The sequence below is a fragment of the Pelodiscus sinensis genome, chromosome 3, assembly GCF_052426305.1.
Source record: "Pelodiscus sinensis isolate ZL-2025 chromosome 3, ASM5242630v1, whole genome shotgun sequence".
NCBI classification, from domain to species: domain Eukaryota; kingdom Metazoa; phylum Chordata; order Testudines; family Trionychidae; genus Pelodiscus; species Pelodiscus sinensis.
The window spans coordinates 46,322,119-46,348,891 of NC_143054.1; the positions used below are offsets into that span (position 1 = coordinate 46,322,119).

The 26,773-nt window shown below is 41.4% G+C and overlaps 1 protein-coding gene across 1 annotated transcript in view; it reads left to right on the plus strand.

The window, feature by feature from the left end:
* Nucleotides 1-26,773, plus strand: part of ZNF451 (zinc finger protein 451) — a 56,475-nt gene that overhangs the window by 20,144 nt on the left and 9,558 nt on the right. The window contains exons 8-13 of the mRNA XM_089777096.1: nucleotides 7,022-7,175; nucleotides 8,885-9,032; nucleotides 10,060-11,711; nucleotides 15,643-15,783; nucleotides 16,786-16,916; nucleotides 17,176-17,362. Coding sequence (XP_089633222.1) covers nucleotides 7,022-7,175; nucleotides 8,885-9,032; nucleotides 10,060-11,711; nucleotides 15,643-15,783; nucleotides 16,786-16,916; nucleotides 17,176-17,362 — 2,413 coding nt within the window. The remainder of the gene's footprint in view (nucleotides 1-7,021; nucleotides 7,176-8,884; nucleotides 9,033-10,059; nucleotides 11,712-15,642; nucleotides 15,784-16,785; nucleotides 16,917-17,175; nucleotides 17,363-26,773) is intronic.

The window sequence follows — 26,773 nt, forward strand, 5'->3', positions numbered from 1 at the left end:
ATTCCAAGTGTGTGTGGTGGCAGTACCAGGTTCACGTGTCTTGAAACTTTCCTTCTCTCTCCATCGCTTCTGATGCTGGCAGTACAGGCTAGTGGGGAAAGGGAAAGAAACAGACTGCTAAAAAGGAGAGAACCATGGAAAAGAGAAATAGCTATGGTGATTCTGACATGATCTATCCGTACCTCACTGTCATCTCCATGGACCACCACTAATCGACTTTTAGTAATCCACTAGGTTAGGCCTTGAACTTCAGTTTGGTCTGGGAATGGACACAGGGAGCCCCAAAGAATTTCATGAGTATTAGTTTGACAGAAAGTAAGTAAATTAGCTTAGTACATGAGGAAAAAAATGTAACAAGTCATTTGTCCCAATGGTTCTCCCATACTCCTTTTTTTTCCCATTTATTCATAATAACTTACCACTCAAGCCCTAGTCATGGATCAGAACTCCTTTGTGCTAGGTATTAAACAAATGAAAAAAATGTAGCTCAGGGGAAGGGATGTGACACACCAGTAGAGTTAATAGTGTGATGGTGTCAAAGGTCATGTTAGTTACATAATATTATATTTGGGTGGGGGAGAAGCTTAATTAGGAGGGGATCAGATAAATGGAAAAAGGGCAGGGAAGGAGAGGAGATGGAAACATGTGCAGAGCAAAGCTGAGATGATGCGACTGGGAGGGCGGGAAGGGTTGGAGCCAAGAGCCAGTCAGCACAGGGCAAAGGAGGGTTCAGAGGTTGTAGGAAGTCATGGATTATGTGATCTCCACGACAAACATAGAGCCCTAATAGTAACTATTAAAACCCAACTCTTGTCATCAGTTTCCTCAGATACAAAATTTATTATACAAGATTGTGTGGGCCTCTGCCAAGATTGGGGGACCTTCTGTTAAGCAGTTCCGAAAGAGGAGGTAACAGAGGATGACTGTCCTAAAAATAAGATATGGGGGGAAGGAAGAGGAAGTAGTAGTCCAGTGATTTTTTTCCTAGGACATACAGCAAGTTATTGTCTGAACTAGGAAAATAACTCAATTCTTCTTAGTCCCAGTCCAGTGCATGATCCACTGAGAAGCTGGAATGCAAACGTTGACTGTGGGGAAAAATATAAAAATGAGTTTGTCTCTAACACTATCCATGATCTCTCTGCTGTGTGTGGTTAATGGTCTCTTGCCTTTGGTAGTGGTCTTCTGGATTGATGATCTTCTGCTTTTTCCTCTATCTTCCCCCCACTCAAAAACCTCTATCTAATGCTAGGGATGTAAAGAACTAGTCCCTCAACTAGTCGCTTCTGCTCACCTGCCTCTTTGCTGCCTCTGTCATGCAAGGTCTTATCTCTTCTGCTTAGTGGCTCAGATCTGTGCTTTCATCACATTGGTTTCCCGAGCTGTCCATCTTAGCGATGTTAGCGTGTAATTGAATAGCTGTGTAACTACCTCAAATTTTAGCAGTTACACAACTATTCAGTTGTTCCCAGAGGCAGGGCCAACAGCCAGTGTGCTCCTTGCCCCACTCCCAGGGAGCCCCCTGTCACTCTGCACTGCTGCCTCTCTATACAGAGCCAGCAGTGCAGGGTGGCAGCAATGCCTGTCTGCAGGATGCATGTAGTTGACAGAATTAGCCGATACTGACATCCTTAGTCCATCTACCCCATCTCCACATCAGTCTGTTTGAGTTCAGGTTGTCAGGCACGTTTCTAATGCCTCATCATGGCAGATCAGTCAGGGTCATAACAGATAATCTATCCCTGCATGTTCTGTATCATCAAACAGAAAGGCTATTCCCCTCTCTGTGTACCAAAGCTATGGAACTGGTGCATAGTTCATCAGATTCAAATTTCAGCAGTATGTCTCCCAGGCATTCAGAACACCACAGCCAGTGTTCCTAGGACTACAAATAGGAGCTAGGAACAAGTTACAGGACTACGAACAGGAGCTGGGATCAAGTTGTTCAACGAGGGGAATCTTCTGAAGATGAGTCTCTCTGCAGCCTCTAGGAACAAGAAATATGTTCTTTTCTGCTCAAGAGAAGGTCTGAGCAGGGGGTGACTTATTTCTATCCTGAATCAGGGTATCCTTATAGACTGAGCAAGGTGAGACAAGCATGAGACCCTTACCTGGTTCAGCTGTGTGTACATCTCTCAATGGCACTCTTTATTACCTCTCTCAGAATGTACATTGCGTGCTTCATCCCGATCTAGGAGTTCTCCACCTTCTGGGTGTGGTCCCTTGATAGTTTGGAAGGTTGAAATCCTTTTGCTATGAGTAAGTGCAGTAGGAGTAGTTGAATAGCAAAAGGAAGTCAGCCTGTGCTATTTATTGGATGAAAGAAGAGATTTGCCTGTTGGTGCTGTCATCACCATTTTCTGGCTGGATCGGTACATCTTTTAGTCATCCTGGATTATCTGATGAATCTGAAGGAAATCAGAGTTATTAGCTTAAATAAGGTGCATTTAACTATAATGCAGGTTGAACCTCTCTGTTCCAGCACCCTCAGGAGCTGACAGGTCTTGGATGAGGGGTTTTGTCAGACCAGAGGAGGTCATCTTTCAACTCTTGCCGTCAGTCACCCTAGCCTGGCCCGCCGGTCTTCTGGATGGCTCCCCACCTCCTGCTGGCCCTGCTAAACCCTGGGCAGCCATCAGTACAGCAGCTCCAAGACCCACTGTGCAGCCATGCACCGTGGCTCCGGGACCCAACGAGCTGGCCCTCCACTGGGACTTTCTGGTCCTGCAGCATCTGTGCTAGACTATGGATGTTGCCAGACCAGAGAATCCCAGTTAAGAGTTTCAACCTGTATCAGCTTTTCATCTGACTTTAAAGGGTTTTTCTGTATTTGCTAATCTTGTATCATTTATGTTTGCTAAGGATTTCAGGAATCTCTATACCCTCCCACAGACTAGAGACCCCTCCCTGACTTGGGACTAGAGTTCCCTCTAATTTTTTGCGTGTGATAAATCACGTCTGTATTGGTGCATATAACAAAATTCATTCCACATATAGACAGTGTGTGACGGGTGGAGCTGAGGAGTTCAGAGTGTGGGAGGGGACTCTGGGTTGGGGTGTACGGGGGCAAGGGCTCTGGCTGCAGATGCAGACTCTGGAATGGAGCTAGGCATGAGGGGTTTGGAGTACAGACTGCCCTCAAGAAGAGGACTCGTCCCATCCCCCTTACTGCAGCAGCTCAGGGCCAAGTGAGAGTGGCTTCTCCATTACTAGGGCAGCTCCAGTGAGGCTAGGGGAAGGGTTTGTAGCATGTCTGAGTTAGACTCTGTGGAGATGTGGAATGGGTGCCTGTCACCTGGCTACAGTGGGTCCCTGTTGCACTGGAGCCAGAGTGTCTCTTTTCCATCTGCATCAAGTCCATGACATGACTAGGTTTTGATCGGGGCCACACCTTGCTCCCATCTGTAGCAAGTCTGGGACAGCTCCAGTTTAGGGTACTTTTCCTTTATGCTGCATCTTTCCCCACCATAGCTGTGAGCCTCTGTGCAGGGCTTAATAGGCATCTATGCAGCTTAGAGGGAACTTAGCCTGAAACCTCAGCCCAGCACTCAACTATCTTAAAAAACTTCCATTCAAACCAGGGTGCGCTGATTTAAATCACCAAAAAATCATTGGTTTAAATCAAGTTACCGTGAAAACTAAGACTGACTGTGATTGGAGTGCACTTCATTTGGCATAAGCTCCATTGAACTCACTGGCGCTTGTGTTTTTTGAGAAAATAAGTGTAGAATGGGTTTTCCTTGGAAAAGCTGAGTTACGCTGAAGTAAAATAGGGAATAGACTTATGGGTTCACCATTATGGTCTGTGGCCAGGATGTTCCAAAATAAGGGGCATGTATTATGTAATATAAAATAAGAAAATGATATTGGCAACTCTAGATTTCTCTTACTGCAGCTTTCTGTATTGTATACTCGAGTGATAGATTCTAAACCTAGTTAACTAACAAGTCATAAGGATTAACTAAGCCAAACTTTTTTTTTTCCCTAGCAACATCCAATATAGTAAATAGATTGGGAATTCACTTCTCAGATCACTTACACTAAAAGACAGTCTTGAAGAATGATGTATTGGGTTTTTATCCATGAAAGTTCAAGCTAAAATAAATCTGTTAATCTTTAAGATGCCACAGGACTCCTTATTTTTTAATTATTTTACTATCCTTTGATCCACTCGGCCATATGTACATGATTTTCTCTCAATAAACTGTTTTCCTTATGATGTCTTATTCTTTCAAGTAGGCCTTGCATCATCATCTTGCACTGCTTATACTAGGGATGTTAAATATTGGTTAATTTAGTAGTCGAGTAACCTCATGAATTATCGAGGGGGCCAGCAGCAGCACGGGGTGCAAGGCGGGAGCTAGTCCAGGAGGGGAGCCAGTTTAAAAACCAGCTCCTCTTGTGGACCAGCTGCTTGTTGCCTTGTGCTGTTGCTGCTGATAAAGAGGAAGCAGCATGGGGTGGCAGCAGCCCCTGTCTGCGGCGAAATGTGGTCTGAGCTCACGGGCCCAGTGAAACTGGAACTGAGTCAGGCTGCTTGCCTGCCCGGCTCCTAATACACTTTAAATGCAGAGTCACAACAAGGGTAGGTCCTGCACCCGGGGTGAGCCAAAACAGAGCCGAGCTGCTGGCCAGCCTGGTGGTAAATGTACTGGGAGGGGGAGTTGGAAATGCATGTAGTCTATAACATTAACCTATAAGCTTTTGCTTATTGGTTAATCAGTTAGTCAACTACAGTATTACATCCCTAGCTTACACTTGATGCATTCCCTCCCCCCCCCCCCCCCCGGAAACTAATTTTTTCAAAATATTCCCAGATAGGGTCTTTATGCCCAGAAACCATGACAATTTTTCTGTGGCAAAAGTGTGGGGGAATAGAGAAAGGTCTGTGTGTGCTGAATCATGTCTCCCCTTTTTTTTTCTAGTCCACTTGACTGTTCCTTTTTATGCTACTTCTATCCTTTCCTATACAGTGTCTCTATCTTAAGATAATGTATTAACTAACTCCTATGCCATGCTTGGCCAAGGCCAAGGTCATATAAGCCCAGAACAAAAACAGTCCTATCCAGCATGTGTCTTTGCACGTTACTTTTTAGTCTGTTGAGAAACAGAAATTGAAAGCCTGGAACTTTGCAAGAAGCAAGAGCTGGCACTTAGGCTGGACAGACTAGAGCCATTAATTCATTTTTATGAAACTGTAAGTGTCGGTGTAGCATGTTTGGGATGAGATTTAATTGTAGCTATTTTAAATGAGAAATGTAGTGTTTTGTTTTATTTATTTATTTATTTATAAGCCTGATTGAAAGAAAATATCAGGGTTTTTTTTTTTTTTTAATCTATTTTTATGCACCCTGATTCACACCTTTGGCAACCAGTTCTCTACTCCATTTATCTGTGATGATAACCTCTTCAGTAGCCATCATATCAGCCTGTTGAGTTTGGGAGACTGGTGTCTTCATGCCAGGAGGCGCCTCCCCCCATGTAGTGTACGCTTCAAGGATAAGGTTTCTGTAAACCCACATCCTATATTATTACCTAAGGCTGTCTGAAAGTTCCACCCTAACCAATTCTATTCAACTACCAGTGTTTTTCTTGAAGCTATGTAATTCTCAGCAGTCCTGTTTTTAATACTGTGGATGTTTGTTGAGTCCTATGTAAGTAAAAGGACAGCACTCTCCAATTTCAAAGGTCACCTCTTTCATTTGTTGCAAAAGCTGGGAGGCATGTAGTGAATAAGGTGAGGATTACATCTATACTGCAGCCTTCTTCCGCAAAAGCTTATGCAAATGAAGTGCAGAGTAGAATATCGCTGCACTTCATTTGCATAATTAAGTCATTTTTGCGCAGGAGCCTTTTGTGCAAAAAGGAGCTGTGTAGACGGCTCCTTTTTGCGTAAAAGCCCCCTCTTGCGCAAGACCCGTTCTTTCTCATGGCTCTTGTGCAGAAGAGGGCTTCTGCGCAAAAAGGAGCCGTCTACACAGCTCCTTCTTGCGCAAAAGCCTCTTGTGCAAAAATGGCTGCTAGTTAATTATGCATATGAAGTGTGGCGATATTCTACTCCGCGCTTCACTTGCATAAGCTTTTGCGGAAGAAGGCTGCAGTATAGATGTAGCCAAGGTGTTCTGAGACAAAGGGTAGTCTTGAAATTTTCATAGGGTGGCTGTTAATTGTGTTCTGTGTGTTTTCTGAGTCACCAACAGGAGATTCTTGGGCTTATTTTTACGGAAGTGTTCACAGTGTCAGCTAAACTAAATGTGAGCTTTATATGTTTAAGAAGTGTGAAAAATCAAGCCCTTTGCATCTCAAAGGGAAATCCTAAAATTAGTAGTTGTTTCTGACAATTTTGACTTCAATTTCTTTAGCTTAGTACCTCTCCCTGTCTCTAGAATGGAAATTATATTTTTCTACTTCACAAGGATGTTGTGAAGGCAAATTCATTGATGTTAGCAAAACACTTATGCTATGATTAATATGAAAGAGACAGAGGAAATTAACAATTCTCTATTGAGATTGCATAATGTGCTGGAAAATTTGCAGAATGAGGATAAAACAAAATTTTGTATTGATTTAGTGAACAATTCCTCTATCCTGGGCAATAACTGTTGAGATATGGAGGGGAAAAAAGTAGTATGTAATCTTGTAATTAGCACTATGTTCTAATGCACAGGAGACAGATTAGGGTTGCTTCAGCTATCTTAATTCTGGTACTTCCTAACTTTTGAGTGTTTGAGTTTGCAATCTTTCAACATCTTTTTTTGTATTTAACTAATAATAGTATTTATACAATAATATGGATTTACAAGTCAAAGTAAACATTTATGGCATTTTCCTCTGAAATTTTCATTTTATTAGCCATCTCCTCTGGACTGTAGTATGCTTAACTATAATTCTGTCCAATCTTTTTTAGAAAGTCTAAGTATAAAGAACATAAACGGGCATTAAAGTTGAAGTGTTTATTAGATAGAAATAAATATTTTTATAATCAGACTGACTTTTTTACTAATAAATTTTTATTTTTCAGATAGATGAAAATGATGGGCATACAAGAAACCTTCCTCCACAGCTTATTCAGTGCTTTGCATGTCCGTACTGCTTCCTTCTTTTCAGCATAAGAGATGAATGCCTGCAGCATATGTCCCAAAAGAATCACTTCCTTCAGGTTTTTAGATTGAGTGGTATGTTGTAATTTGAATGTAGCATCTTTTGGGTCCTTCTGATGATTCATCTAAGCTGTGTGATTTAGGATATGTCTTCAGCTGTGAATTAGAGAAAAATGTATATTTTTTTAAGATGTCTTTTAATTGGGGAAAAAATATACCAACTGCATAGATTTACAAGGATATTTTCATTTGAGTTTGTACCCTATTCTGAAAGGAATTATTCCAAAATGTGTTTTGGAATCCCATATTTTTATTTTATACTGATTCCCATATCAAGTGTGCTCTGTTTTTTAAATATTTACAGCCAGTCCCCGACTTAGGAACGCGTCGACTTACGACCATTCATAGTTACAACCAACCTCCCATTAAGTGCATTACAGCTGGTCCCCCGACTTACAAACACGCGGTCTGTGCTTATGAACAGCACGGCTGCATTTAAATGAATGGGATCCGACTTAGGAACACATCAAGTTACGACCAAGTGTTGGGTAAATAACTCGTAAGTGGGGACTGGCTGTTTATTTTTTTTAACTGCCAGATATTTTGAAGTAAGATTGGGATCTGAAAGTATATCGGATTGTATCCAAATTACACATCACCAGTAACAAATGTTAGTAGGCCATATTAAATCCTTAGTGATATCTGTGCGACTCCATTTTCTTAGGTAGGCTTGCAAAAGTCTAAAGATTGGAACTTCCAACATCAATTGTGTTGTCGCACAAGAAATCATTCTGTAGCCCGTTCAGTGTTGGTTGTGTTGCCTTCAGCGTTCTAACCCAAGGAAGAAGCAGTAAATACTTATTTCGTAACAAAAGTAAATGAATAAGATTCTGAATACAACCAGGGAGAGTTGACTTCTTGAATAACAAGTTGCAGTGTTAATATAGTTAGTTTTCATGGCAGAACTGCACTTTCAGCTTTGCATGGTCACAAAGAATCCATTGTGATTTGATATATTCACCTCTGTTATATCATCTTGTAAAGAGGAAACTGTATCTGTCATCAGAACAAATCCAGCTCCAAACATTTCAGTACATAAAATGGTTGAATATGCTGCTTATTTCTTAAAAGTTATATATCTTTGTAATTAAGAATAGCAGCATTGGCTTCCATGCCAGGCAGTTAATGCATCAGAGCCCTGCCTCAGCTGTCAGAAAATGCTCTTCCTATTGGTTGTTACTACTTCAGAATGTGAAAGGTGAACTGCAAAGGGAACAGCAATTGCCTTTGTTGTCTCTTCACATAATGATGGCCACAAAGATTTCCATAAACTATTTCTACTTGTTTTACATTAGTAACTATTTTATCCTGTATACCCACAATGTGTTAGACTTTGTGCTTGCATCCACCAGGCCACCCGACCTGTAGTGTTTAAAATTGAAGAAGGGAAACATATGAGATGGAGACAATTAAAACATTTTAAACCTGTTAAATATATTATGGTGTATTTTTTTTTTTCTCCTACATCTTTATATACCTTTTTTTGGTTAAAATGCATCAGTAGGAGCAGGAGAGGCCCTTGAGAAACAGCAACAAGAAGCTTAATTTGATGAATTGGAAAATGGTTGGGGAGGGATGAAGTGGTGGATTTCAAATGGGAACAGATGATGTGGTCAGAAAGATTGGCAGAGGAACATATTGTTAATATCTGTGTTCTAAGAGCTGAAATAGTGTATGTGGACTTTGAAATATGTGGCTTAATTTTACATCATCTCGTATTGCAGATGAAACTGGGACCCCACTTCCTTTATCCTTCCCATCTTATGCAAAGAAACTTCTGATAGCTTTATGTAAAGAGGTCCCATTCCAAGTGAAGTGCACATCTTGCCATCAAAAGCTACATTCACATATGGAGCTAACAGCTCACTTCAGGTTTGTGAGAGTCTATTGTCTATATACAATTAACTTAATTGCGTGTGTGTGTGTGTGTGTGTGTGTGTGTTTTTTTAAAATACCTAATAACCTAATAGTTAGGCATCAAACACCTCACAAGTTCCATTCTGCCTCCCCCCCATTTCCCCCAGATAATTGAATTTGGGGAAGGGGATAAACTCTGAAATATATAGTAGATAGCTATCCCTTTTTCTACCTCTGCATCCTGCTGGCCCAATGGGGTTATAGCTGTCCTGGTCCCCATTTTTGGCCCCTTGCTGCCCGCTATGGTATTCTACAGTCTAAATGTCCCTCCTACCTCTTTCTTTGTTGCTCATGAAATGAAATCAAATTCCAGGCACATCCCATTATTCTGGCACAACCAAACCCTTACTTTGCTTAGCAGCATACTAAATGTGGTAGTCCTAACTCTTACCATTTAGGAGGAGTTCTTGAATAAATGGACTCACACAGACAGTGGGCGCATAAACTCTCTAAAATATATAGTAGATATGCTGAAATGCAAGTACAATATTTAAATTTAAGGTGATGTATTTTATGATTGTTAGTAAAATGGAAAGTAAGCTAATTGTCAGTAACAGGGTGACACTTTTGTAGGGTTTTTTTTTTTTTTTTCTAAGCAAGTATTTTGAAGTGAGGTGAAACTTAGGGATATACAAGATAAAGTAGACTCCTGAAAGGGGTACAGTTATCTGGGTTGAGAGCCACTGCTTTTGAATATATGGTTACTACTTAGGCTAAACAATCTGTTCCATGTTGCATTTTGTTGTGACACCCAGAGTACCTTTCCCAATCTGAAGAATAAGCTTAAAAGCTTTTCCCTTTCACCCACAGTTGGTTCAATAAAAGATATCACCTCATCCACCTTGTTCTCCAGTATTTTCCTGGTAGATAATGTAGTTGATGGCAGGAGATGTGTGAAGTATTTTGAAGGATCATTTTGTTAGGTGCATCTGTAAAGTTTGGAATATTTAAAGCTCAATGTCATTTTTTATGTCCAATTTAGAACTCGTTGTCGTAATGCTGGTCCTGTATCCCTGTCAGAAAAGACCATTTCCCAGGTTGCAGAAATATTTAAAGCAAGAGCTCACTGTCAAAACTGTGATAAGCTCTTTGTAGATGAAAACCAGATCAATCAGCATAGCGATGCGACTCAGCACAAAGTTAAAAATATTACCACAATGGAAAAGTCCATCTTGATGTTTTGCCATATTAATGAAATAAATAAAAACCCATCTCATTGGAGGCAGATTATAAATCAGTCAAGATCTTCACTCCTTAAGAGACCATTGGCTGTGAGTGAGCCTGTCTCTGAAAATGAGTCTACCATTTCAAAACGGAAAAAGGATTTAGAAGAAAAAAATCAAGAGGCTGGAGTAAGCCTATGTCAAGGCAATATAGGTAAAATAAAGGTCTGGTTTTGTGAATGCCTTCTGAAGTTTTCTACTGAAGAGTCAGTTGAAAAGCACATTTTGGCAGCAAATAGAATCTGTCACAAATGTGCAGTGTGTGGGAAGCTTGCTGAAAACTCAAGCATCATCCGTTTGCATATGAGTCGGTTCCATGGAGGGGCACATTTAACTAACTTTATTTTCTGGTGTCGGGCATGCAATACAGACTTACTGAGAGAAGAGAACGTTATGGCACATGTTACTGAACTTCATGGTGGACATTCTTACTATTATGAGCAGGAAGTTCTAGAAGACGAACCTATGGCATCTTCTTCTGATGCACTGAGCAATATTGCCATTAAATCGAAAGAGCAACTTCCTAGCCCTGTGGATCAGTCCCTTGCGAGAAGTCCTGTTTCAGGAAAATGGCAATGCTGCATTTGTGAGGAAATGTTTGAGTCTGAAGACAGTGTTAAACAACATTGTATGTCTTTAGGAAGCCATCAGTTTCATAGGTATTGCTGTGGCTTGTGCAAAAAGCATTTTCACAAAGCAGAAACACTATACCGACACTGCCAAGAGCAGCATAACGATGAGATACAGGTAAAATATTTTTGTGGTCTTTGCGGTGATCTCTTTTTTGATGTTGAGGAGGAATTTCTAATGCACTATCGTGGTTTCCATAGTGGTGATTACATGTTTGTGTCTGAAGAGTCAATAAAAAATAAAGACAACCTTGTACTATTAGAAAAAGGTGACTTTCTAAACTGTGGTTGCCGGGAAGAGTACATTTCCAGAGTGAACCGAAAGGAAGATCACAGAAATTGTCAGAAAACCCTTCTGGAAAAAGGAAATCTATGGTTTCGCTGCTGTTTCTGTTCAGCAACAGCACAGAATTTCACTGACTTGTATGATCATCTCTGCAAAAGTCACTCCTCAAGGAAAAGCCATGAAGAGATGTATGTTGTGAGGTGTGGTGCATGCAACAAAAATTTCCATGATATTCTGAGTGCCCATCAGCACTATCATGATAAACACTGCTTCTTGCAAAAACCTAATATAACACGTTTCGGATCTGAATCAGAAAGCAAAGTCTTCAACTTCTCAGCTAGTGGTGCTTGCACAGACAAGAAGTCTGATAAACTAAAGTTTCCAGCCAATGTAATGAATGTTGAAAAAAAGTCAGAATCTCCTCTAAAGAGAGAAGATGGTAGAAAGAAAGAAGAAGGTGAGAATAAAGCGTATTCTGAAGGGCATGGTTGTGAAGGTATGTAGAAATTATGGCTTGTTTATTTTTAGTGTATAATAGGAACACGGGTGTAATATATGCACTCATAAAGGTTGTTCAATAGTACATGCAAATATACCATGCATCTATATCTAGTATGCACATGTGAAATAATATAAACTCGGTTATGTTAAAGTTGTAAGTTTCTGATGCCAAATCCGAAAAACTAGTTCTTGAACTCTTTTGTTACTAAATGCATTATAAAATCAGTCTCTTGTATGTACAATGCAAATAACTTATCAAGACTCCATGGACCATGATGGACATGGAATTCTATAGTGACAGCAGGAATTAGTTGGAAATGGATAGCAATTTTCAGATGCTGCTCATCCTTCTCTTTTTCTCCTTTCATTTGCCCGTTCTGTAAAGCAAGGGTGGGGAACCTAAGGCCCGGCCCCTGGCTTGCTTGGCTCCAACCCCGAGGCTTACCCCTCCCCCAGCACTGGGGAGCCTATGCTAGTGCTACAACTTCCCCCACCCCCCCACGGCTGGAGTACATAAAAACTACTAGCTTGGGCCTCCCTAGCCTCTGGTGTGTGAGGAAAATGTGGGAAGTATCTTTCTTTTTCTTAATCGGGGACCACATCGGTAAGGTGTTTTTTGCCTCTCACCTTTGTGCGGCTCCCACCTGATTTTTTTCTGTGGGTCAGTGAGTAGCCCCTGACCCAAAATAGGTTCCCCACCCCTGCTGTAAAGGAATAGTAGATAAAATCAAAGCTAGGGAAAACCATGCGGAAACTGTGAGAAGCACATTAAAGGTGTTAAATTGTGTATAATCAGCTAATCGAGTAGTTGATGGAATTTCCATTGAGTACTCAATTAGTCGATAAGGGGGGAAGCAAGGGGGACTGCGTACAAGCTGGGAATCAGTCGATTCTTGGCTCCTGCCTGGACCCCCCTTTCCTGTGTCTAGTGGCTCTTAATACATTTAAAAAGCAGCACTGCAGCATCTGGGACTGGGCACATGCTAGGACAGCTGATTCCCCACTCGCACCTGGTTTCACCCCCCGTCCTTCCCTTTCCCTCCCCCCCCCCAGCTACATCTCTGTCTCCCTTGCCCCCCACTGTGCTGGGGGATATCAGTTTTTAAGGCAGCTTCCCCCATCATTGGCTCCTGCTCTCTGCCCACTTCCCTCCCCCCCCCGCCCCCCATCCTCCCTTGCTGCCTCTCTCTGATAGAGGCAAAAAGGGCTGGCGGGGGAAGCAGCTAGTCGAATCATTACTCAACTACCTAATAAGCATATGCTTATCAGGTAGTAGTCAATTAGTCACTTACATCCTTAAATCACATAGAAAGAGTAGGTAGCTTTAGACTCCAAAATGGATGCCATTCAGGAAAATCATGCCTTCCACCCAACTTGCTATACATAAACAGTCACTCATTGTCTGCACCACTGCACTACCATTCCTACTATTAAGTAGCATTTAAAAATGAGCAAATAGCTTATGTCCCAGGGGGGCATGAGCCTAGAATTGCTCATTATCAAATAAAAAGGGACTTGGGGGTACTTGGTATCACTTAAACTTACTGTTACCAAGAAAGGACCAATAGTAAAGGGATCCAAACAGATTCCTGTCCAACCCCCTGCCTTTGGCTAAGAAAAGTGATTGCAACATGGGGTCCTCACTGGTATTAGAAGCCCTGGGAAGACCATGTTGGGGAAAGGAAGGTCTCTTATAAAAATACAAATTAAGTGTGTGTGTTGTGTGTACACATGAGAGGCTTTATATATTCATTTTCTCTCTCTCTCTCTCTCTCTCTCTCTCTCATATAAAGGTTCTCTGGCGCTTTCTATTATAAGACCTAGATTCATTTGCTTATGACTTTGCAAGACTATAATAATTTTCATTTAAATTTTCTATAGAGGTTGTCTGCCTCAGGCTGTATTTTTCTGGCAAATTTATTCTGTAATTATTTCCAATTATGAATCTAGGGAAAAGTAGTTCGTGGCCATATTAAAAAAGTCTGACAATCTTTTCTTTAAAATGTCCACATGCTTTTGAGCGGAGACTTGAATTGTAGCAAGGGGTGGCCTTTGTGCTGAGAATTTGCCTTGTGCTGTCCCCATGAAAATCTGTTCAAATTTTGCCCATTTATAAGGCATTGCATATGATCAGTTGATACTGGGTTACAGCTAAAATCCCCAGAGATTGTTTGCACTGAGCATGCTCCAGCCTAGAGCTAATGAGGGCTGAGAAGGACTTTCCCTTCAATAGCAGCATTTCCTGGCTGCCTCAGTCCATGATGAGTTCATGTCCTGGCACTTGAACTGAGAGGAGACTCTCTTGCAGGGCCTGTGCAGCGTGGAGGAGGAAGTCACATGAATCAAATGCAAAGGAGACAAGAGTTGGATCTGAGGATGAGAAGTTGTAAGAGAGATGAGAAGACTGATATTGGAGTCAGGGAGGAAAATAGAGGGATAGGTGATTGTGACAGGATGACAAACAAGGGGAATTTGGAACTGGATGGATAAGAAGGCTGGAATTAAGAACAGTGGGGTGAGAGATAAGCAAGACAGGTCTCATGAGGAGCCACACTATGGAGGGATAGCTGGGACTGTCTGGGTACCAACTGGGGAATGCTGAATGAAGGGAGACTGGGACTGGAAGGCAGTGGAGACAGGGAATACAGATGTGGAGGTGACTAGAGACTGGGAGTGGGTCAGGGAAGAGAGAGCAGATGAGAAGCCAGGGTAGGTGGCTTGGAAGGGGAACACAAAGATTGGGATGGTGGTGGAGACTGGATGTGACTTGGGAAGGAGATGGGGGTGCAGAGTTCAGATGATGAAACTAGGATGGGATGGGTAGGAGACTGGGCCTGGGATCAGAAGCCTGAGGAATAGAGACTAGAATTGGCTAGGTGAAGGGAACGGGACTGAGACGAGACAGCAGTGAGACAAGAAGTAATTGTCAGGAGCTGCACAGGAAAGGGTCAAGCTTCAGGGAAACAAGCCTGAAATGGAACCCAAGATTCCAGAGTTTCTCCTTTACTCCGTTTGTCAGAAAATATCAGTGAACCTGTTTGTAAAGTGTGTCATCTCCCTATGATCCACATAGAGAATAAAATCTACGGGAACTGCCTAGTTACTCTAACTTACGTGGCAGAAGTCTTTATGGTGGATTTTATGGTTCCAACCTGGTTGTTGGCCCTTCTGAGTGTCCAGGTGAAGCCACACGATGGAATTTGGTTTTGTAGGTTTTTTCATTAGTTTTTTTGTGTGTGATCTCTCGTGTTAAAAAGACATTATTAAGGTTGCACTGAAATGTTAGCAAATGTTGAAATTAAGGCCATTCTTACCTTAGTATCCTTGTAGATAAGGTCCTTCATTACATGATCACTCACTGCACTTGACTTCCAACCTTAATACAAATATTTTAATATAGCTTTTCTTTGTGTAGTAACTCGACACAGTTTACATTAACTGCATGTTATTTTCTTTGCCCATTAAAATGTGCATTTTTGTTTTAATATGGACAACATTCCCTGTTTATATGCTATGTCTTTGCTGATTATGGAGTTGGCCAGTTGGTAAAAAAAAATTGTTTTAATGTGTTAAGTTTGCATTAAAATGTGTTGTAAATTCTAATAAGTAAATGGATGATCTAAGCTTAAATGTGTTGTAGGAAGTTACAGTATAAAAAGGGTATCTTTCATGCTTACTGTACACAGTTCCAGCTTGAACTAAAAGCTACCTCTTGAACTAAAAGCTACCTCAAGTGGTTAAAAAAATTGCTATGAAAATAATTACATTAGCTGATCATACCATATTTTAGAATTTCAAGAGTTTATTGCTTAGAATTTCATACAGACCAGCAAATTATGTCGATTTCTTTTGAAAAAACAATTGACTTTGGAGATGTACAAATGAATAAAAATTCAGATGAATTTAAAATATATATTTTTATGCAGTTGAAGACAGTGAACTGCCAGATTTTGACTATCTGCGCACCATGACTCACATAGTGCTGGTGGACTTAGACAACTGGGGAAGGTTTTTCATTCATCTGCCAGCCAACTTGAACCAAGGGACATTTGTGTGGGGCTTTCAAGGTAAAAGTTACTTAAGTTAATCACACAGAGGGCATAACAGAAATCCATATAAATACACTAACTTGGAACTAAACTTAGCAAAGAGCAGGATCTTCACAGTAGTCTTAAGTGGATCTCCTAATGCAAGTGTGGGTAAAATACAGTCCTTGTGCTGCATCTGGCCCACCAAACACTTGTATCCAGCCTGCCATGGCCCAGCAGGACCCTCGGGAAGGCTCCCTGGCTGCCGTGGCCCTGCACACTGCTCAAAATGTATGGCTTTTGCGGCCAGAGTGTGCATCTCTGTGCAATGTGCCCCTTGGTGGGCATGCAGTCTCCACACCCTGCCCTCACCCTCAGCATCTTCCTGCAGCACCCACAGTCCCTTCCTAAGGGCATGCTACACAGGCGTACATGTTGGTCCCAGCAGCCAGCTGCTTCGAGTGGCATGTGGGGCTGTAGCAGCCAGGGAGCCTGCCCAATGGTCCCGCTAGCCCATGGCAGGGAGCTATGGTAAGTAACTCCTAACCAGAGACTGCACTTGGCACCCTCTCCCACATCCCAATCCCCTGCCCCGAGTCACGGCCCCCTGCTATACTTATGCTGCCTCCCTGACCCTAACCTATTCCCTGTAAACCTGCTCCAGGTCAGAACCTTCTTATGAACCCAAACTCCTGCCCAGAACCCAAACCTCCTCCTGCATTCCATACCCTACCCAGAGCTCCCTCCTGTACCCAAAATCTATACCAGATCCCACGCCCCCTCCATTAATATAGTAGAAAAGTGCAGTCCTGTGACCACTTTTCCAAATTCTTGAATTGGCCCCCTTATCAAAAATTATTGCCCATCCCTGCACTATATAGACTTAGTTTGTCCCATACATTAACTTCTTAGAAATATAGAATCATATTTAGTTTTAAATGGTGTTTAGTCAGAAAATGAGATTGTCCATTCCTCTCCTTGGACTGTTTGACTGCAGTTGCTTATGATGTAATCTAATGTATCTCTTATCTTTTTGTTTAGGAGGACACAGCAATTGGAAACCTCCACAAGAGTGCAAAATCTTTAATTATCTTAATAAGATCGGATGTTTTTTCCTTCATCCACGTTGTGGTACCAGAAGAGAAGCAGCAGACTTTGCACTCTGTATGCATGTAAGTCACTGATCTATTTTTGTGGTTTGCTTTTTTGTTGATAAGATGCATGTATGTGTGTATAGTACAGTACGTTATAGAACAGTCATGATGAAAATCATCATACTAAAACTTCAGACGAGAAGGATAGATAGTGGGTTTGACAAGGAAAAAGGAAAAGTTTTATAAATAGAAAAGCCTTCTGTAAGGGAGTTGTCTGTTTCAAAAAGTTGCCTGGAACCTGAATGTTTAGTTTAATGTCTTCCCCTCCCTTGCATAGGCTGGCCGTCTGGATGAGCATCTACCCAAACAAATTCCTTTCACCATTCTCTCTGGAGACAAAAGCTTTCTGGAACTGGAGGATCAGTTTAAGAAGACTCAGCGGACAGCTCACATCCTAAACCCTCATGATATTGATGGAGATATGATGTGTGCCTTACTAAACAGCATTTCAGATACTACAAAAGGTAGTGCATAAACAATAAGTAGAATCCAACCAATAAAAGCACATCACTGCTCATAGCAACAGCTATACTGTTACTTATGGTGTTTCTTTAATTAGTGTTCTCATTTAATGAATTGGTCTACAGATAAAATTGCATTTCTTGCTAATATGATTCTTGGCTAAGTTAAAAGCCTTTTGGGGGAAAAAAAATCACTTGGCACTTTTATCACATACTGCTTCTCAAGATTTACTTGGTCCTCTTGCAGTGCTAATGCTGAATAGAACTTACATGCAGCATTCCTACAGAGTTATTAGAAATGCTTCCTTTAGTTCAGGGCTATAAAGCCTTAAAAGGACTTAAATTTTAATTGCTGTTTGTAGCTCTTCTGGGCCAGGGTTGGAATGGTCACTGGAAATGAGAACTTGTCTATTCTATGCTCTCTGATACCTTTGCTCCCTCCCACCTCCACCTCCCCAGCCTGGTGGCATCCAGGGAGCACGGAACAGAAATCTCTGATTTGAATGAAGAGGAGACAAAAGTTGGACCAGTGTGAAAGATGAGAAGATTGGACAAGCAGCCTTGTGAGACACAGATTAGAGGAAGGAGAGAAATTGGCAAGTGGGAGGTTGGTGGAGGAAACAGGTACTGGTGGCAAGGTGAAGGGAGGCTTGGACTTGTTGAGTATGGAAACTGGGACTAGGAGCAAGTTAGTGGAGGGAAACCTATAGCCAGTTGTCTCTGGAGAGGAAGTAATAGCCGTTAGACAAAGAGCAGGCAAGAGATGGGTAACTGGGACTCAGTGATCGGAGACTGGGACAAGGAGACAGGGAAGGCTGAGGTGGAACACCTGAGATTGGATGAGGCTCCTGAAGGCTATTGTCTGTTTCCTCCCCCCCAAAAAAGGACATAGAGCTAGGAGCGGGGAACTGGAAGTGGCTGGGCAAAGACATAGAGCAGGGGTGGAGAACCTTTTTTGAGTCTGGGGGGCCACAGTGCAGGCACTCCCCAATGCTGAGGAGGTGAGGAGCCCTGAGCCTGAACGGCTGGAACCATGGCCTGAGGTTCCCCACCCCTGATATGGTGGGTATAATGCCATGTAATGTAATTTATGTTTTGGGGTTTTTTAACAGAAACCTAGGTAATCACGCACAAAGCTACGTTAAAATAATATTATTCAGGTTGCAAAGTCAAGCACGTAGAAACAAAGAAACCAAAGTTAAGGTTGCTTGTGCAGTCTTTAGTTTGAGAATATATCCTGGAGTGTTTTGTTTAAATGGGCCTATGTTAACAAGTAATCCAGAATGCTATGTACTACTGCCCTGCCAACCCTGCCCTCCTCAATATTTATTTATGACTCCACTAATCTCCATCATGCTGAAATGTTATCAGCAATTATTTTATGTTTTCATCTGGAAGTAAATATGTCATCACTTTTGGTCTAACACATCCTTATACAACTCCCTTAAACACTCCAGTTCAGTGGTGATTCTTCATTAACTTATTTTTGTGCTCTATCAGTTATCCAATTGCTAATCCATTTCATATTTTGTTGCTATTGTATATTGTTAACGTAATCAGAATGTGTTCTGTGGCATTAAATCAATCTTACAAGAGTCTAAATTTATTATATCTGCACTATCGTCTTGATTGTCCACTTTTGTAATCTCCTTGAAGAATGAAACTGTATTTGTTTAGCAAGACTTTTGTCTCCCTATAAAATAATGTTGACTGGTATTAATTACATTTCTATCCATTAATTCTTCATTAATCAACTACAGTAGGAGCTTTTTCATTATTTTTCCAGGATTGATATGAGGTTAACCTAGCTACTTACAAGGGCATTCCACTTGCCATTTTTGGACTCTGGCACTCTTCCAGCATTCTGTAATTGTGCAGGTATTCCAAGATTTATTAAAAATTAACATTAGTGAGCCAGAGATCTCCTTAGACAACTCTTCTAGGACTATTGTGTACCTGCTTACTTTAAAATGTTTACCTCTAATAGTACTTGTCTCATGGACTGGAAAGTTCTTTATCCTCATGTAATACAGGTACATAATTCTGCTTCTTTCAATTACAGAATAGAAATATTTATTTAATACTTGTGCCTCTTCATCATTCTTAATCATTTTACTATGTTCCTCTAGTAATGGTTTTATACCAATTCTAGGATTTCTTTTGTTCATAATAATGTGCTTTTAAAAACTGCTTATTTTCCTTGGCCCTGCCATCCAGATATATTTGCCCTGACCCTCTTGAGGCATCCCTTATGAATTTTTGGCACTTCATAACTTCTCATTTATATCAATTGTTATCTTCTCTTTTTCCCTTTGTTATTAAATATTCCTTTATTTCTAATTGTTGTTTTCACTTTGCTGCTGAACCAGGAGGGGCTTTTATCTAAAGTTGTCATCCTCGTTGTGGAATTTTGGCTCTTTGACCATCTACTAAACCATCCTTAGGTAGCTTGATTTTCATTTGCAACTGTTTCTCTAATTTTTTCCTCCCAGTTAAATCAAGGTAGCAATAAGAAAATCCTCATGCTGTAACACAGTGTCTAGTGTTGATGCAGAAGGATTCCTAATAATCAGCTTTGTCTTTCATTCTAAAGAGACATCTTCCGGTTCAGCTGAGTATTGCTGAAACAGTGGGGGGGGTTTGAGAAGAAAAAATAGTGGACTCACAAATGCTTTTGTCCCACATCTCCTTTCTCTGAGGCCCCATGTTTCAATGCCCAGTGATATTACTTTCCCCTGAAACAGCTGTGGCTAGTAGGGTTGTATCACAAGAAACAGAAGTTTTGAGGAGACATGCATCAATGTGGAGGGTAGCTAAAAGAGGAGAGCACAGATATGGTGGTGCCAGCTTTAATTTTTCTTCATAATTAATATTTTGGCACTAACAGTAGGGATTTCCAGCAATGCTTAGCAAAAGAAAGTCTGACTGACTGATTTCATAATATCCAGTTTAATCAAGTCAAGCACCTACAGTTTTCTAGAAAGCCACTTTCATGTGACTTATTGCTCTTTCACACATGTTAAAATCTTTTAATAAGTAGGGTGGGATTTTAAGACACTCCTACAAAACATTCTCATTCTGTTGCTTTGTCTATGTAACTTGGTTTCATTTATACAATTTGCATAATTATAGGAGAGTAGCACACAAATGCACTGTGACTGAGCTGCTCCTTGCCAATGGCGGAAATTTCTGGTGCCCCCTCTGCCACACGAGGGGTTAGGTACCCTGTCTTTTATACCACCTAATGTGTTTCATGACATCTGCTTTCTACCTCCCCTTATAGCTTGCTCAGGTGTCTCGGGCAAAACATCTCTTTACATCACTTCTGTCAAACCTTCTTATCCTGTGTTAAATCAGGATGTACCTGGGCTAATCTTCTGGAGTCTGTTTACATGCGTACCCAATATCTGTTGCCTCTTAGGAGTGTCTCCTTTTTTTATCAGTGCTATCGCTACCTTTGCCAAGTTCATTTCTCAGACAGTGAATTTATAAGCATCTGCTTAAAACATGGCCTAACTTTGACGATGGTTCAGGTCTAAGGTCTTTAACAAGGCCCTATGCTCCATGTTTTCTCCCCCTCTCTCCCCCTTCCTCTCCTCCCCCCTGACCTAGGTAAAAAAGACATGTCTTGTATTGCTGTATGAAGGAAACTAGATTGTAATTACTACAGATTAGGATGAGTATCATAGTCCAGCCTTTTTTATTAGTCCTGAGGATTCCCATTTTCACATCCCTGTAGAGCTAAACAGCTTGTATTGAGATTCAGAGAGAATAGAGATTCAGAGAGAATAAGACCATTTCTAAAATGTCTTGACTTTCACTGTGAAAACCAGGATGCTCAGTGGACCTGGAGGTGGATAAGGGAGCAAGTGTAGCGCATGAATACTGGTGTGATATTTATCAACCATCTTTGCCTAAAAGGCAAACTTCTGTGACTTGTAACTCAGGCTGTGTCTAGACTGTGGGCTTCTTTCAGAAGAAGCTTTTCTGGAAGAGATCTTCTGAAAAAACTTCTTCCGAAAGAGAGCATCCACACTGCCACAGCTCATCGAAAAAGCGATTTGCTATTTCGAAAGATAGCGTCCAGACTGAATGGATGCCATCTCGCATGTAAACTGTGATTACTATGGACTGAGTGGCTACCAGGGCACTTGTACTTTTTCCTCTTCCCTCTTCTTGCGAAATAACTCCCTCTTCCCCATCCACACGTGCCTTTTTCCGAAAGAGCTCTTTTGGAAAAAGGTGTCTTCCTCATAGAAAGAGGTTTACCAATGTCGGAAAAAACCCTCTGTTCTTTCAATTTTTCTTTTGAAAGAACACGATTGCAGTTCGCAACAGCCGTTTTTTCCAGAAAAAACTCTGTAGTGTAGACATACCCTCTGTGTAGTTTGACAGATCATTCAGCAACTCATGTTCATGGCAGCAGTAGGAGCTCCGGTATGGGATTGTAAAAAAGTAAGAGTTGTGTAGCAGTCAACTATGCTGAAAAAATCCACTAGTCAGACTGAGACAGATGTCTCTAGTTGTGGTGTCACAGCTGTAGCATGCTTTCTATGCAACATTTATTTCAGTTAAGGGTTAATTTTCTCCCATTGGTAATCCTCAGTTTGTCACCTTACTTCATTTGTGTTGGTAAAGACTGAAAGAGGGGTATTGCTGCTGCAGCAGCTATTATGTTTATTATTTGTATTACCATAGCATGAAAAAGCCCTAATCATTGACCAGTACCCTGTTTTACTTGGCACTGCACAAATACAGAATTAAGACTGTTCTTGCACAAAAGAGCTTTCAATCTATGAATAAGTCAAGAGACAACAAATGGATAGAAACAGAGGTGGAGGATACAAGGACATGTCTCTACAGCAGACTTAGGTCAGCATACAGCCACTACAGCAGTTAAATTTCTTTTGCGCCTCCACGCTGTGCTCCTTGTATCCATGGTCTATGTCCTCTCTAGGGATGTTAGCGAGTAGTCAACTGGAGTATTGACTACTTACTCCCCTCCCCCTCACTGCCTCTATGAGAGGAAGCAAGAATGAGGGGAAATAGGAGCCGGAGCTGGGGCGGGGGAAACTGTCTTAAAAGCAGGTTCCCTCCAGTACCAGCTCCACGGTGCCACCTGTAAGGAAACACAGCTAGAGCTGTATCCATATCTGCAAAAATGAGCCACGGATATCTGCAATCCACATCTGCGAATTTGTAGGGCTCTCCATACAACTGAAGCATTAGTTGGGTAATCAGCATAAAAGCTTAATTCATTGAGGTTGATTGTGAGAAGAGAGAGTCAGGAGTCGAAATCTGATCAGAAGACTGATGGAGAGAAGTTGGGTGAATGGTGGACAGCAGCAGCGTGGAAGAAAGGAAAGTTCAATGCAGTGCTGTTTGAAAGAGAAGAAAGAATGGGGAGGGAGGCAGAGGTAGATGGGGAAAGCCAACACCCTCCCTGGTCTGACCTGGATAGGGAAAGGTCCCAGTAAGTGTGGTAGTATCAAGTGTGGCAGGTCTCTTTGAAAGCCAGGAACTGGAAGAAGTGAGATAAGAAGTTGTGGATGGTGTGATCTTTTTAGAGATGGAGTGGGTGTTTGAGATGGCAAAAGAAGGGGAGGATAGGAAGAAGGAATGGGGATGAGTAAGAAGGGTGGTAGGTGTAGGAGGTGGAGAGGGAACTGGGACAGGACTTGGGTCCAGTATTGGGGTAAATGCTTCCAGAAGTGAGGAGGAAGATGCATATGTGGTGGAGGTTGTAGTGGAGAGGGGAAGAAGAGCATGTATTACTGGTGTTAGACTCTGTACAGAGAGAAGTAGTCAAAGGTTTGAGGGGTGAGTCAAGATGGTGAAAAGGCAGGGGGCAGCAGTAACCAGGAAAGGGAAGTGAAGCCAGTGGGGAAGTGGACCAGATGTTATAATGCCAAAGGATGTACTGAGAGCTGACAAAAATAGAGGGGCACAATTAAAAAACACCACTGTAGCAGGGTCATGAACAACACCTGGTGCTGGTGTACTACTAACATAGTGTTATAGCTGGACTGTCTTCTCTACTGGGGAGCTCTGAAATCTGAGTGTTCAAGGATGAGTTAACATATTTGATTCCTCCTTCAGACAGAACAGTGGGAACATCTTGATATCTGGGATTCCTACTTGTCTATAAGCTACCTTCCTGTTTTCTTCATCTTTCTGTTGTCTTCCACATCTACCTGCCTTCAGCAAGAACTTGGCAGCATGTGAGAGTATAGGAAGCAGGGGAGATGAGCAGCAGCATCTTTCTTTGATAAGATAACGAGCCTTGTGGATAAGGGAGAAGCGGTGGATGTCATATACCTAGACTTTAGTAAGGCATTTGATATGGTCTCGCATGATATTCTTATTGATAAACTAGGCAAATATAACTTAGATAGGGCCACGATAAGGTGGGTGCATAATTGGCTGGATAACCATAGTCAGAGAGTTGTTGTTAACGGTTCTAAATCCTGCTGGAAAGGGATAACAAGTGGAGTTCCTCAAGGGTCTGTTTTGGGACCCGTACTATTCAATATCTTCATCAATGATGTAGATATTGGGATAGAGAGTACTCTTATTAAGTTTGCAGATGATACCAAACTGGGTGGGGTTGCAACTTCTTTGGAGGATAGGGACATAATTCAAAATGACCTTAGCAAGTTAGAGAAATGGTCAGAGGTAAACAGGATGAGGTTTAATAAAGAGAAATGCAAAGTGCTCCACTTAGGAAGGAACAATCAGTTCCATACATACAAGATGGGAAGCGACTGTCTAGGAAGGAGCATGGCGGAAAGGGATCTAGGGGTCATAGTGGACCACAAGTTGAATATGAGTCAACAGTGTGATGCTGTTGCAAAAAAAGCAAATATGATTCTAGGTTGTATCAACAGGTGTGTTGTAAGCAAAACTCGTGAAGTCATTCTGCCGCTCTATTCTGCACTAGTTAGGCCTCAGCTGGAGTACTGTGTCCAGTTCTGGGCGCCACATTTCAAGAAAGATGTGGAGAAATTGGAAAGGGTACAGAGAAGAGCGACAAGAATGATTAAAGGTCTAGAGAACATGACCTATGAAGCCAGGCTTCATGAACTGGGCTTGTTTAGTTTGGAAAAAAGAAGATTAAGGGGGGACATGATAGCAGTTTTCAAATATCTAAAAGGGTGTCACAAGGAGGAAGGCGAAAATTTGTTCCTCTTGGTTTCTGAGGACAGGACAAGGAGTAATGGGCTTAAAGTGCAGCAGGGGAGGTTTAGATTGGACATTAGGAAAAAATTCCTAACTGTCAGAGTGGTCAAATATTGGAATAAATTGCCAAGGGAGGTGGTGGAATCTCCCTCTCTGGAGATATTTAAGAACAGGTTAGATAGACATCTGTCAGGGATGGTGTAGACGGAGCTTGATCCTGCCTTGAGGGCGGGGGGCTGGACTCGATGACCTCTCGAGGTCCCTTCCAGTCCTATTATTCTATGATTACTCAGAGGGAATAGATACAGTGAGGAGTGAGGCCCTTAATTTAAGGCCTACCTGGGAAAAGAAGCATGTGCTGCCTCTTCTGCTTTGCCTTTCCAGTGGTCTGGGGAGCAGCAGAGTCCTAAGAGACCCCCTCTTTGATGAGAATACAGGTTTGATTGATTAAAAAGTAATTACTGTTGATATCTGTAGACTTCTAGAAGGCATTGGACTTGGTATCTCACAACATTTTTCTTAAAACAAAATTGGAGCAATATAAAATTTACATGACAAATATTAAATGGATTAGGTGGCTAATGGATAGGCCACAAAATATAACGGTAAACGGTCTCATCATACAGTTCTGTTTTTGTGGGTTCCCACAGGAATGGATTCTTAGCCATAGGATTTTTTTAACATTATCAGAGACCTGAAAGAAAACATAAAATCAATCACTGATAAAGTTTGCAGATAACACAAAAAATGGGGAAACAATGAAGACAGGTTACTGTTTCAAAGTAATCTGGATTGCTTGATAAATGGGGGTATGTCTACACTACCACCCTAGTTCGAACTAGGGTGGTAATGTAGACATACCCTGGGATACAAGCAAACAATACGTGATTCAGTACAGTTAAATATAAATGTATAAATCAAGACATATAGGCCATATATACAGGAATGGGGACTCTAGCATGGAAACCAGAAACTCTGAAAAAAGATTTGGGAGTCATGTTGGCTAATCAGCTGAACATGAGCCCCCAGTGTGATGCAATAGCCAAAACACCTAACACCGTCCTTTATGCGTAAACAGGAGAATCTTGAGTAGGAGGAGAGAGCTTATTTTATCTCTATATTTGGTACTGGTGTAACCACTTCTGGAGTACTTGACCAGTTCTGATGCTCACAATTTAGGAAGGATGTTAGTCAACTGGATGTGGCTCAGAAAAACTGCAGGAATGACTGACTGACTAGAAAACATGCCTTACAGGGCTATACATAACTCAGGTTAGCTTAATGAAGAGAAAATTAAGAGGTGACTGGATTTGTCTACAAGTGCCTACATGGGGAAACGAGTATTTAATAGCTTTTCAGTCCAGCAGGGAAGTGTATAACACTATCCAATGCCTGTAAGCTGTAGCTAGACACATTCAGACTGGAGATAAGGAATAAATTTTTACAGTGAGAGTAATTGATCATAGAGCAATTTACTAAGGGTCGTAGAGGATTCTTCATCACTGACAAATTTGAAACGAAGTTTGAATTTTTTTGGGGAAGCTCTCTAACCTCTCTTAGACCGGATGTCAGACTAGATCTTCAAGGAACCTGAATATTTAAAATGAGGCACGAATAGCATAGTCCTGAATTTCTCATCTTCAGCATCCTCATCAGCAAGTTATCGTTTACTCATCAGCTTGGGAAGAGAAGTTAGTGAGAGCATCATAGTGTATTTATTAAGGCTTGAAAAGGATTCTTTATTGTACAAGCCTCTATATCAAGACTGTCCCCTTCTAAAAGCTTTTGTACTAGTTCATTTGCAAATTACTGTGCTCAGTACAGGCAGTAATGGTTGAAATATGGCCTATGTTATGCAAGAAGTAAAAATAGTCCCTTCAGGCATTATAATTTTTTAATCTGAAACTGTCAGTTCCTTTTTTCCGACAAGTAATGAGTTCCATTCCCAAAGCATCTTGGATGTCTCCTGGCCTTCTCAGAAGCTCAATTTTTAGGCCACATAGATTTCAAAGAATCAAATGACCTGCAGGAAGGTGGAATCCTGCTCTAGAGCAGTTTACTGCCAGACAGTTCAGCATCACATTATGTGTTAGATATCTTGCAAGTGATAATTGAACTTCAGATCACCAGTATCAGAAATGCTTCATGGAATCTCTGGGAAAGGCTTAGTTTAACATGTTCTATGTCACACGTGACTCTAAATTGGAGGTTAGCTTAGGTTCCCTCTTCCAACTG